This window comes from Manis javanica, chromosome 1, assembly GCF_040802235.1.
Source record: "Manis javanica isolate MJ-LG chromosome 1, MJ_LKY, whole genome shotgun sequence".
Classification (NCBI taxonomy): domain Eukaryota; kingdom Metazoa; phylum Chordata; class Mammalia; order Pholidota; family Manidae; genus Manis; species Manis javanica.
In genome coordinates this window covers 64,618,411-64,632,255 of record NC_133156.1, presented here as the reverse complement: position 1 = coordinate 64,632,255, position 13,845 = coordinate 64,618,411, and the positions used below count along the sequence as shown (strand labels likewise).

The following is a 13,845-nucleotide window of genomic DNA, read 5'->3' as shown; positions in this document are numbered from 1 at the left end:
GAGCTTCCTCCATACTGGCCGGGCAAGACACAAAGACCCAGTCTACATGCAATTGCCCAACACAAGCCACTAGGGGTGGCAGTTGTCCCAGTAAAGAAAGGCCAGTAGCAAGTGGAAAGTTGGCTCTCCCAGCCGACAGTCAATCGCACCTGTCAACATGAAAAGGGAAAAAAATATGATCCAGACAAGACTAACCCAGACAGCATCGGCATCTGCTACATCTTCCCCTGAGAAGGAACCTGGGGAGATAGATTTAACCAGTCTTTCTGAAAAAGAAATCAAAACAAAAGTCATAACCATGCTGACGGACTTGCAGAGAAATATGCAAGAACTAAGGAAGGAGAATACAGAAATGAAACAAGCTCTGGAAGGAATTCAAAACAGAATGGACAAGATGCAAGAGACCATTAATGGACTAGAAAACAGAGAACAGGAATGCAGAGAAGCTGATGCAGAGAGAGATAAAAGGATCACCAGGAATGAAAGAATCTAAGAGAGCTGAGTGACCAATTGAAATGGAACAATATCCAAATAATATGGTTACCAGAAGAAGAGAGAGAAAAAGAGATAGAAAGTGTATTTGAAGAAATAATTGCTGAAAACTTCCCCAAACGAGGGGAGGAAATGGCCTCTCAGACCACAGAGGTACACAGAACTCCCATGACAAGGGATCCAAAGAGGGCAACACCAAGACACATAATAATTAAAATGGCAAAGATCAAAGACAAGGACAAAGTATTAAAGGCAGCCAGAGAGAAAAAAAAGGTTACCTACAAAGGAAAACCCATCAGGCTATCATCAGACTTCTCAACAGAAACCCTACAGGTCAGAAGAGAATGGCATGATATACTTAATGCAATGAAACAGAAGGGCCTCAAACCAAGACTACTGTATCCAGCACGATTATCATTTAAATATGAAGGAGGGATTAAACAATTCCCAGACAAGCAAAAGTTGAGGGAATTTGCCTCCACAAACCACCTCTCCAGAGCATCGTACAGGGACTGCTCTAGATGGGAGGACTCCTAAAAAGAGCACAGAACAAAACACCCAACATATGAAGAAGGGAGGAGGAGGAACAAGGAGGGAGAGAAATAAAGAATAATCAGACCGTGTTTATAATAGCTCAACAAGCGAGTAAAGTTAGACAGTAAGACAGTAAAGAAGCTAACCCTGGAACTTTGGTAACCACAAACTTAAAGCCTGCAATGGCAATAAGTACATAACTTTCAATAATCACCCTAAATGTAAATGGACTGAATGCACCAATCAAAAGACACAGAGTAATAGAATGGATAAAAAACCAAGAGCCATCCCTATGCTGCTTACAAGAGACTCACCTCAAACCCAAAGACATGCACAGATTAAAAGTCAAGGGATGGAGAAAGATATTTCATGCAAACAACAGGGAGAAAAAAGCAGGTGTTGCAATACTAGTACCAGAAAAAATAGACTTCAAAATAAAGAAAGTAACAAGAGATAAAGGACATTACATAATGATAAAGGGCTCACTCCAACAAGAGGATATAACCATTACAAACATAAATGCACCCAATAGAGGAGCATCAATATATGTGAAACAAAAACTAACAGAATTAAAGTAGGAAATAGAATGCAATGCATTCATTTTGGGAGACTTTAACACCCACTCACTCCAAAGGACAGATCCACCAGAGAGAAAATAAGTAAGGACACAGAGGCACTGAACAACATGCCAGAACAGATGGACCTAATAGACATCTATAGAACTCTACATCCAAAAGCAACAGGATACACATTCTTCTCAAGTACACATGGAACATTCTCCAGAATACACCACATACTAGGCCACAAAAAGATCCTCAGTAAATTCAAACAGATTGAAGTTCTACCAACCAACTTTTCAGACCACAAAGGTATAAAACTAGAAATAAATTGTACAAAGAAAGCAAAAAGGCTCACAAACACATGGAGATTTAACAACACACTTCTAAATAATCAATGGATCAATGACCAAATTAAAATAGAGATCAAGCAATATATGGAAACAAATGACAACAACAACACAAAGCCCCAACTACTGTGGGACACAGCAAAAGCAGTCTTAAGAGGAAAGTATACAGCAATCCAGGCATATTTAAAGAAGGAAGAAGAATCCCAAATGAATAGTCTAATGTCACAATTATTGAAACTGGAAAAAGAAGAACAAATGAGGCATAAGGTCAGCAGAAGGAGGGACATAATAAAGATCAGAGAAGAAATAAACAAAATTGAGAAGAATAAAACAATAGAAAAAATCAATGAAACCAAGAACTGGTTCTTCAAGAGAATAAACAAAATAGATAAGCCTCTAGCCAGACTTATTAAGAGAAAAAGAGAATCAACACATATCAAGAAAATCAGAAATGAGAAAAGAAAAATCACGACGGACCCCACAGGAATACAAAGAATTATTGGAGAATACTATGAAAACGTATATGCTAACAAGCTGAAAAACCTAGGAGAAATGGACAACTTCCTAGAAAAATACAACCTTCCACGATTGAAACAGAAAGAAACAGAAAATCGAAACAGACCAATTACCAGCAACAAAATTGAAGCGTAATCAAAAAACTACCCAAGAACAAAACCCCCAAGCCAGATGGACTTACCTCGGAATTTTATCAGACATACAGGGAAGAAATAATACCCATTCTCCTTAAAGTTTTCCAAAAAATAGAAGAGGAGGGAATACTCCCACACTCATTCTATGAAGACACCAGCATCACCCTAATACCAAAACCAGGCAAAGACCCCACCAATAAAGAAAATTACAGACCAATATCCCAGATGAACGTAGATGCAAAAATACTCAAAAAATATTAGCAAACTGAATTCAAAAATACATCAAGAGTATCATAGACCATGACCAAGTGGGATTCATCCCAGGGATGCAAGGATGGTACAACATTCGAAAATCCATCAACATCATCCACCACATCAACAAAAAGAAAGACAAAAACCACATGATTATCTCCATAGATGCTGAAAAAGCATTTGACAAAATTCAATATCCATTCATGATAAAAACTCTCAGCAAAATGGGAATAGAGGGCAAGTACCTCAACACAATAAAGGCCATATATCATAAACCCACAGCCAACATTATACTGAACAGCGAGAAGCTGAAAGCTTTTCCTCTGAGATCGGAAACTAGACAGGGATGTCCACTCTTCCCACTGTTATTTAACATAGTACGGGAGGTCCTAGCCACAGCAATCAGACAAAACAAAGAAATACAAGGAATCCAGATTGGTAAAGAAGAAATTAAACTGTCACTATTTGCGGATGACATGATATTGTACATAAAAAACCCTAAAGACGGACAGGGACCCCGGTGCTAGGGAGGCAGGGCAGTGGGACTGGTGAGAGGGTGCATGGGACCGGCGCCTGAGGACAAAGAATATCCCACGTTTTTCCCTGTGGGACAGGTGGGCGAGGGCCTGAGACCGGCACCTGAGGACGGACGAAATCGTGCATTTTTCCCCTTTTTGTTCTCTTTTTGGCGAGTGCTTCTTGGAAATCTTAAAGGGACAGGGACCCTGGTGCTAGGGAGGCAGGGCGGCGGGACTGGTGAGCGGGTGCCTGGGACCGGCGCCTGAAGACAAAGAATATCGCGCGTTTTTCCCTGTGGGACCAGTGGGCGGGTACTTTTGGAAGCCTTGAAGGGACAGGGATCCGGGTGGTAGGGAGGCACGGCAGCAGGACCAGTGAGCGGGTGCCTGGGACCGGCGCCTGAGGACAAAAAAAAAAAAATCACGTGTTTTTTCCTTTTTTTTTTTTTTTCTGTTCCCTCTCTCATTATTGCTGTTGTTGTTTTGGTTTGGAGAGTGCTTTCTGGAAGTCTTAAAGGGGCAGGACAGGACACTTAGACCAGAGGCAGGGAATCTGGGGAATCTCTGGGCACTCTAACCCCCTGGGCAGCAGGGAGCACAGAGGCCCCTTACGGAGATAAATAGTCTCCCAGCCGCTCCCCCTCCAACGGGGCTCCACCATTTTAGAGGAGCAGCACCAGCCAGGCCATGCCCACAGCAACAGCGGAGATAAACCCCATACCAACCGCACAGGAAGCAGAAGCCCTGTCTGCACACAGCTGCCCAGCACAAGCCACTAGAGGTCGCTATTCTCCCAGGTGAGGAAGGCCACAAACCAACAAGAAGGGAAGCTCTTCCAGTGTTCACTTGTACCAGCTCTGCACACTATCTCTATCACAATGAAAAGACAAAACTACAGGCAGACAAAGATCACAGAGACAACACCTGAGAAGGAGACAGACCTAACCAGTACTCCTGAAAAAGAATTCAAAATAAAAATCATGAACATGCTGACAGAGATGCAGAGAAAAATGCAAGAGCAATGGGATGAGATGCAGAGAAAAATGCAAGAGCAGTGGGATGAAGTCCGGAGGGAGATCACAGATGTCAGGAAGGAGATCACAGAAGTAAAACAATCCCTGGAAGGATTTATAAGCAGAATGGATAAGATGCAAGAGGCCATTGAAGGAATAGAAGCCAGAGAACAGGAACGTATAGAAGCTGACACACAGGGAGATAAAAGGATCTCCAGGAATGAAACAACACTGAGAACTATGTGACCAAGCCAAAAGGAGTAATATTCGTATTATACGGATACCAGAAGAAGAAGAAAGAGGAAAAGGGATAGAAAGTCTCTTTGAAGAAATAATTGCTGAAAACTTCCCCAAACTGGGGGAGGAAATAATCGAACAGACCATGGAATTACACAGAACCCCCAACAGAAAGGATCCAAGGAGAACAACATCAAGACACATAGTAATTAAAATGGCAAGGATCAAGGACAAGGAAAGAGTTTTAAAGGCACCTAGAGAGAAAAAGGTCACCTATGAAGGAAAGCCCATCAGGCTAACATCAGACTTCTCGACAGAAACCCTACAGGCCAGAAGAGAATGGCATGATATACTTAATGCAATGAAACAGAAGGGCCTTGAACCAAGGATACTGTATCCAGCACGACTATCATTTAAATATGATGGCGGGATTAAACAATTCCCAGACAAGCAAAAGCTGAGGGAATTTGCTTCCCACAAACCACCTCTACAGGGCATCCTACAGGGACTGCTCTAGATGGGAGCACCCCTAAAAAGAGCACAGAACAAAACACACAACGTATGAAGAATGGAGGAGGAGGAATAAGAAGGGAGAGAAGAAAAGAATCTCCAGACAGTGTATATAACAGCTCAATAAGCGAGCTAAGTTAGGCAGTAAGATACTAAAGAAGCTAACCTTGAACCTTTGGTAACCACGAATCTAAAGCCTGCAATGGCAATAAGTACATATCTCTCAATAGTCACCCTAAATGTAAATGGACTTAATGCACCAATCAAAAGACACAGAGTAATAGAATGGATAAAAAAGCAAGACCCATCTATATGCTGCTTACAAGAAACTCACCTTAAACCCAAAGATAAGCATAGACTAAAAGTCAAGGGATGGAAAAACATATTTCAGGCAAACAACAGTGAGAAGAAAGCAGGGGTTGCAGTACTAATATCAGACAAAATAGACTTCAAAACAAAGAAAGTAACAAGAGATAAAGAAGGATACTACATAATGATAAAGGGCTCAGTCCAACAAGAGGATATAACCATTCTAAATATATATGCACCCAATAAAGGAGCACCAGCATATGTGAAGCAAATACTAACAGAACTAAAGAGGGAAATAGACTGCAATGCATTCATTGTAGGAGACTTCAACACACCACTCACCCCAAAGGATAGATCCACTGGGCAGAAAATAAGTAAGGACACACAGGCACTGAACAACACACTAGAACAGATGGACCTAATAGACATCTATAGAACTCTACATCCAAAAGCAACAGGATATACATTCTTCTCAAGTGCACATGGAACATTTTCCAGAATAGACCACATACTAGCTCACAAAAAGAGCCTCAGCAAATTCCAAAATATTGAAATTCTACCAACCAATTTTTCAGACCACAAAGGTATGAAAGTAGAAATAAATTTTACAAAGAAAACAAAAGGGCTCACAAACACATGGAGGCTTAACAACATGCTACTAAATAATCAATGGATCAATGAACAAATCAAAATAGAGATCAAGGAATATATAGAAACAAATGACAACAACAACACTAAGCCCCAACTTCTGTGGAATGCAGCGAAAGCAGTCTTAAGAGGAAAGTATATAGCAATCCAGGCACACTTGAAGAAGGAAGAACAATCCCAAATGAATAGTCTAACATCACAATTATTAAAACTGGAAAAAGAAGAACAAATGAGGCCTAAAGTCAGCAGAAGGAGGGACATAATAAGGATCAGAGAAGAAATAAACAAAATTGAGAAGAATAAAACAATAGCAAAAGTCAACGAAACCAAGAGCTGGTTCTTCGAGAAAATAAACAAAATAGATAAGCCTCTAGCCCAACTTATTAAGAGAAAAAGAGAGTCAACACAAATCAACATAATCAGAAATGAGAATGGAAAAATCACGACAGACTCCACAGAAATACAAAGAATTATTAAAGACTACTATGAAAACCTATATGCCAACAAGCTTGAACACCTAGAGGAAATGGACAAATTCCTAGAAAAATACAACCACCCAAGACTGACCAAGGAAGAAACACAAAAGTTAAACAAACCAATTACGAGCAAAGAAATTGAAACAGTAATCAAAAAACTACCCAAGAACAAAACCCCAGGACCGGACGGATTTACCTTGGAATTTTATCAGACACACAGAGAAGACATAATACCCATTCTCCTTAAAGTGTTCCACAAAATAGAAGAAGAGGGAATACTCCCAAACTCATTCTATGAGGCCAACATCACCCTAATACCAAAACCAGGCAAAGACCCCACCAAAAAAGAAAATTACAGACCAATATTCCTGATAAATGTAGATGCAAAAATACTCAATAAAATATTAGCAAACAGAATTCAACAGTATATCAAAAGGATCATACACCATGACCAAGTGGGGTTCATCCCAGGGATGCAAGGATGGTACAACATTCGAAAATCCATCAACATCATCCACCACATCAACAAAAAGAAAGACAAAAACCACATGATCATCTCCATAGATGCTGAAAAAGCATTTGACAAAATTCAACATCCATTCATGATAAAAACTCTCAGCAAAATGGGAATAGAGGGCAAGTACCTCAACATAATAAAGGCCATATATGATAAACCCACAGCCAGCATTATACTGAACAGCGAGAAGCTGAAAGCATTTTCTCTGAGATCGGGAACCAGACAGGGATGCCCACTCTCCCCACTGTTATTTAACATAGTACTGGAGGTCCTAGCCACGGCAATCAGACAAAACAAAGAAATACAAAGAATCCAGATTGGTAAAGAAGAAGTTAAAACTGTCACTATTTGCAGATGATATGATACTGTACATAAAAAACCCTAAAGACTCCACTCCAAAACTACTAGAACTGATATCGGAATACAGCAAAGTTGCAGTATACAAAATTAACACACAGAAATCTGTAGCTTTCCTATACACTAACAACGAATCAATAGAAAGAGAAATCAGGAAAACAATTCCATTCACCATTGCATCAAAAAGAATAAAATACCTAGGAATAAGCCTAACCAAAGAAGTGAAAGACTTATACTCTGAAAACTACAAGTCACTCTTAAGAGAAATTAAAGGGGACACTAATAAATGGAAACTCATCCCATGCTCATGGCTAGGAAGAATTAATATCGTCAAAATGGCCATCCTGCCCAAAGCAATATACAGATTTGATGCAATCCCTCTCAAATTACCAGGAACATTCTTCAATGAATTGGAACAAATAATTCAAAAATTCATACGGAAACACCAAAGACCCCGAATAGCCAAAGCAATCCTGAAAAAGAAGAATAAAGTAGGGGGGATCTCACTCCCCAACTTCAAGCTCTACTACAAAGCCATAGTAATCAAGACAATTTGGTACTGGCACAAGAACAGAGCCACAGATCAGTGGAACATATTAGAGACCCCAGAAATTAACCCAAACATATATGGTCAATTAATATTTGATAAAGGAGCCATGGACATACAATGGAGAAATGACAGTCTCTTCAACAGATGGTGTTGGCAAAACTGGACAGCTACGTGTAGGAGAATGAAACTGGACCATTGTCTAACCCCATATACAAAGGTAAACTCAAAATGGATCGAAGACCTGAATGTCAGTCATGAAACCATTAAACTCTTGGAAAAAAACATAGGCAAAAACCTCTTAGACATAAACATGAGTGACCTCTTCTTGAACATATCTCCCCGGGCAAGGAAAACAACAGCAAAAATGAACAAGTGGGATTATATTAAGCTGAAAAGCTTCTGTACAGCAAAAGACACCATCAATAAAACAAAAAGGAACCCTACAATATGGGAGAATATATTTGAAAATGACAGATCCGATAAAGGCTTGACGTCCAGAATATATAAAGAGCTCACACGCCTCAACAAACAAAAAACAAATAACCCAATTAAAAAATGGGCAGAGGAACTGAACAGACAGTTCTCCAAAAAAGAAATACAAATGGCCAAGAGACACATGAAAAGATGCTCCACATCGCTAATTATCAGAGAAATGCAAATTAAAACTACAATGAGGTATCACCTCACACCAGTAAGGATAGCTGCCATCCAAAAGACAAACAACAACAAATGTTGGCGAGGCTGTGGAGAAAGGGGAACCCTCCTACACTGCTGGTGGGAATGTAAATTAGTTCAACCATTGTGGAAAGCAGTATGGAGGTGCATCAAAATGCTCAAAACAGACCTACCATTTGACCCAGGAATTCCACTCCTAGGAATTTACCCTAAGAACGCAGCAATCAAGTTTGAGAAAGACAGATGCACCCCTATGTTTATCGCAGCACTATTTACAATAGTCAAGAATTGGAAGCAACCTAAATGTCCATCGGTAGATGAATGGATAAAGAAGATGTGGTACATATACACAATGGAATACTACTCAGCCATAAGAAGTGGAAAAATCCAACCATTTGAAGCAACATGGATGGAGCTGGAGAGTATTATGCTCAGTGAAATAAGCCAAGCGGAGAAAGAGAAATACCAAATGATTTCACTCATCTGAGGAGTATAGGAACAAAGGAAAAACTGAAGGAACAAAACAGCAGCAGAATTACAGAACCCAAAAATGGACTAACAGGTACCAAAGGGAAAGGAACTGGGGAGGATGGGTGGGCAGGGAGGGATGGGGGGGGAAGAAGAAGGGGGGTATTAAGATTAGCATGCATGGGGGGGAGGGAGAAAGGGGAGGGTGGACTGCACAACACAGAGAGGACAAGTAGTGACTCTACAACATTTTGCTAAGCTGATGGACAGTAACCGTAATGTGGTTGTTAGGGGGGACCTGATATAGGGGAGAGCATAGTAAACATAGTATTCTTCATGTAAGTGTAGATTAAAAATTTAAAAAAAAAAAAAAAAAAAAGAAAGAAAGAAAGAAAAGGGGGATTACTCCTTGACAGGATAAAACTATTGGTAAATCAAAGATCAACGCACGCTTTAAATATCCTTAATGTTGATCACTTAAAGGGTGTCAGATGATCAGCTAAGGAGGTACTCTTTTCTGATAATATTCCTTTCTCTTAATTAAAAAAAAAAAAAAAAAAAAGCAGTTACTGTGTGCTGACCTCCAATGAGTTCTGCACAGTGGTATATAGGGCATGTCAAAGTGTGGGCAAAGGGTCTGTTTGTTTCTATGCAGAAGATCAAGGCCTAGCTTGGATACCCAGAAAATGGACTAAGATACGATATGAGGAGGAGCTTCCGGCATCAGCACTCTCTGGAGGACTTGTGCCGGGGGATGATCATCAAAAAGCCTCCACAGGTATCCAGACGATGCTGCGGTTGTGGCTGCATCCAGCCCACCGTCTCCTGGACTTGCCATAGGAATGAGGAGGGAGATGTCTAGGCTGGCATGTGCATACAGTGAGACAACAAATTTGACCGGATCTGTACTGTTGGAACTCAACCAGGAGTTGGGAGGGGTGCAAGTTGTAGCACTCCAAAATCATGACTATAGACTATCTATGGTTAAAAGAACATATGGGATGTGAACAGATCCCAGAAATGGGCTGCTTTAATTTGTCTGATGGTTCAAGTACAGTTGGACAATATCCATCATATCATAGATAAATTTTCACAAATGCCTAGGGTGCCTAAATGGTTTTCTTGGCTTCACTGGAGATGGATGGTAATTATAGATTTGCTTTGTTTATGTCACCGTATTCCTATTATGTTAATATGTGTGTGCAAATTAGTTAGTAGTTTAAAACCTATACATACGTAAGGTACTATACAAGAAGATATGTCAAAGAAATAATCAATCTTCCCATGTTTCCTTCATATGCTACATCTATAGCTTTTCTTCTTCCTTCCTAATTACAACCCTTAAATAGAATTCGTGCCTCATATCGAATTTACCGAGCATCATAATTCCTCCAGGTGGTAAAGATACCTCGAGACAAGTGCTGGGCATAGAAGCCACAGGGCATAAATCTGCAAAGAAGTAAAAAGCTAACCTTTGCAAACAATATGGCTTCTCTCTCACTTACCAACTTTACATTTCCCTGTATGGCCCCGGAAGATGACTGGTTAGCCAGAGATGGGTAAGATTCCTCAAGGGAGGAACAACCTAAGACAGGCACAGTCGCAGGGGGGCCATCAGGTGAGAATTTGGGGATCAACAGAGGTGAGGCTCAGAACCTCACCCCCCCTGCTTTGAGAGAAATCTTCTGCATCCGTGGATGTCTTGCTGCCCTTGTCTAGCCTGGATTAATACTTAGTCCATAGGCACACACCTGATCATCTGATCATCTACATTTGCCCTCTTACAGCACTAAACTATGTTTTCTACCTTTATCTTGCATCTACCTACCACTTCAGCATTTTATTAAAAATAAAAATAATAATAATAATAGGAGAATTGTGGGATCAACATATAAATCAAGTACAAAAATCAAACAAATATTCATATTTGACCTGATTGTTTATAGGTCATAATGCATGATCAAAACTGAAAGTTTCTGTGATGAATGCCCTTGTACTGTTCACCATGTAAGAATTTATTCACTATGTAAGAATTCGTTCACCATGTAAGAACTTTTTCGTTATGCTTCAGAAGATTGGAGACTGACGAGAATTAGGCTTGAGATGGATTAATGATTGTACATTGAGCGTTGACCCCCCTATACTGAATTTTATTGTTGTTAACAACCATTTGATCAATACATATGAGAGATGCCTTCTCAAAAAAAAAAAATCAAATATTCATATTTGACCTGATGGTTTATAGGTCATATTGCATGATCAAAACCGAAAGTTTCTGTGATGACTGCCCTTGTACTGTTCACCATGTAAGAACTTATTCACTATGTAAGAATTTGTTCACCATGTAAGAACTTGTTCGCTATACTTCAGAAGATTGGAGACTGATGAGAATTAGGCTTGGGGTGGATTAATGATTGTGCATTGAGCATTGAGTCCCCTATACAGAATTTATTGTTGTTAACAACCATTTGATCAATAAATATGAGAGATGTGAGATGCCCTCTCAAAAAAAAAAAAATGTTCATCACCAGTAATTAATAGGAGTAAAACTCAGAAATAATTAGAATGTCTATCAATAAGAGATTGGTTAGATACAATGTGCTAAAGAAAAAACATAAATCCATGAGAAATGGTGGCATAGACCTGTATTTATTCAAACAAAATAAATCCACAAAATATTGTTGACTTATCGATACAGATTGCAAAATAATATGCACAATGTAATTCCAAAAGGAGTTTGCGGAAGAAGGTGGGGGAGTTAGAGTGCACACATGTGCTTCTTAAAAGATGATCACCAAATGGGAATGTAAATTGGTTCAACCATTGTGGAAAGCAATATGGAGGTTCCTCAAGAAACTAAAAATAGATGTACCATCTGATCCAGGGATTCCACTCCTAGGAATTTAACCAAAGAAAACAAGAACACAGATTCAAAAAGATATATGCACCATGTTTATCACAGCACTATTTACAATAGCCAAGACATGGAAGCAACCAAAGTGTCCATCAGTAGATGAATGGATAAAGAAGATGTGATACATATACACAATGGAATACTATTCAGCCATAAGAAGAAAACAAATCCTACCATTTGCAACAACATGGATGGAGCTAGAGGGTATTATGCTCAGTGAAATAAGCCAGGTGGAGAAAGGTAAGTACCAAATGATTTCCCTCATTTGTGGAGTATAAGAACAAAGCGAAACTGAAGGAACAAAAGAGCAGCAGACTCAGAGACTCCAAGAAGGGACTAGTGGTTACCGAAGGGGAGGGATGTGGGAGGGAGGGAAAAGGGGATTAAGGCACATTATGATTAACGCACATAATGTAGAGGGGTCATGGGGAAGACAGTACAGTACAGAGAGGACAATTAGTGACTCTGTAGCATCTTACTACACTGATAGTGAATGCAATGGGATGTGGGGAAGACTTGATAATATGGGTGAATGTAGTAACCACAATGCTGTTCATGTGAAACCTTCATAAGGTATCAATGATACCTTAAGAAAAAAAAAAGATGATCACCAAAACGTAAACAGTAGAAATAACTGGATAGTGGCATTTGGGGTAGTCTCAATTTTTAAAACACTATTTACTGAAAACCTATCTGCGTGTGTGTCGTTTTCCCATTCAAAGGGGCATAAAAGAAATTTAAGAGCCTACAATGAGAGATACTCCGGTCCACTCTAGGTCATGAATGAAAATAAGTGTCATGGTGGAACAAGGGTCTAGTAAAGAAAGGAAAGGGAAACTCAGCTAGCACAGCAGCCTCGGGGCCCCAGGGAAGCAGCCTTCGGGCCCCACCACCACCACGGCCAGCAAGCTGTGGGGACCTGGACAGGGCACAGGTGGTCTGGGAGCCTCAGTTCAAAACTGCAAAATAAAGGAGCTGCACAGACAGTTCTCAGAAGTCCTTTTCATTTCTAAGGGTCTGTGGCTAAAATCATCGGAAAGAACAGGTAGGATTATGACAATTCCTCAATTCCTGCCAGTCACATGGGGATTATTCCACAGTTTGTCTATACTTTAGTCATTTTGTACAAGAGGTGAAATACCAGAGCCCAGAAAATGAGAATAGAAACAGAACCACATACAAGACCTGAAGACTGGAAATATGACTGTTGCTCACAGAGTACTATAGTACACTCACCTACAGAAGCCTCACCCTCCCAATAAAGCTCATTTCCAAACAGTTGACAGTTCTCTTATAACATTCCATTTTTATACAGAATAAAAAAAGCACACAGGATCCATCTGACATTGTGGTTTTTATATTTTTACTGGCAAAAATCTAAGGAAAAGAGTCAAGTGATACTTTGAGGCTGCATTCCGCTGTTATTCAGATATATCAATAATCAAATCTGGAGAGCTGCCAATATAAACAGAACAAACATCATTAGCATTTTAATAAACCTGCAAGCCACGGGGCTGGAAAAACAGCAAGACAGAGCAAAGGGAAATCAGCATTAGCAGTGCCTCCCCTCTAGCAGTTTGCCCTTTGGCAGTCCACCGTGTCCTCCCTGCTCCACTCTCACAAAACACACACTCCAGAGAGACTTCTCTGTATTTTAAAACTTCTTGTAGACCTGCCCAAGCTCTAAAGTCAAGGGGATGTGTTGCAGGTTTTTTTTTAAACTGAGAATAAATAACCCAATTTTAAAAACACTTTAAGAAAGTGCTCATCTTGTAGTTATAAGAAGCATTTTGAGCATCCTACAAAGTGTGCTTTTAT

General features: G+C 39.9%; 1 protein-coding gene across 6 annotated transcripts in view; it reads right to left on the bottom strand.

Moving 5' to 3' along the window:
* Positions 1-13,845, bottom strand: part of FBXL17 (F-box and leucine rich repeat protein 17) — a 531,544-nt gene that overhangs the window by 293,213 nt on the left and 224,486 nt on the right. The window contains exon 7 of one of the 6 annotated variants that reach the window (XM_073233176.1): positions 11,744-12,008. The exons of 4 other annotated variants lie outside the window; for them this stretch is intronic. In XM_073233176.1, the coding sequence (XP_073089277.1) occupies positions 11,930-12,008 (79 nt within the window). In that variant the 3' untranslated portion in view covers positions 11,744-11,929. Of the gene's footprint in view, positions 1-11,743; positions 12,009-12,097; positions 13,483-13,845 lie in introns of those variants that run through there. One more of the 6 variants, XM_037011921.2, reaches the window with a different exon arrangement.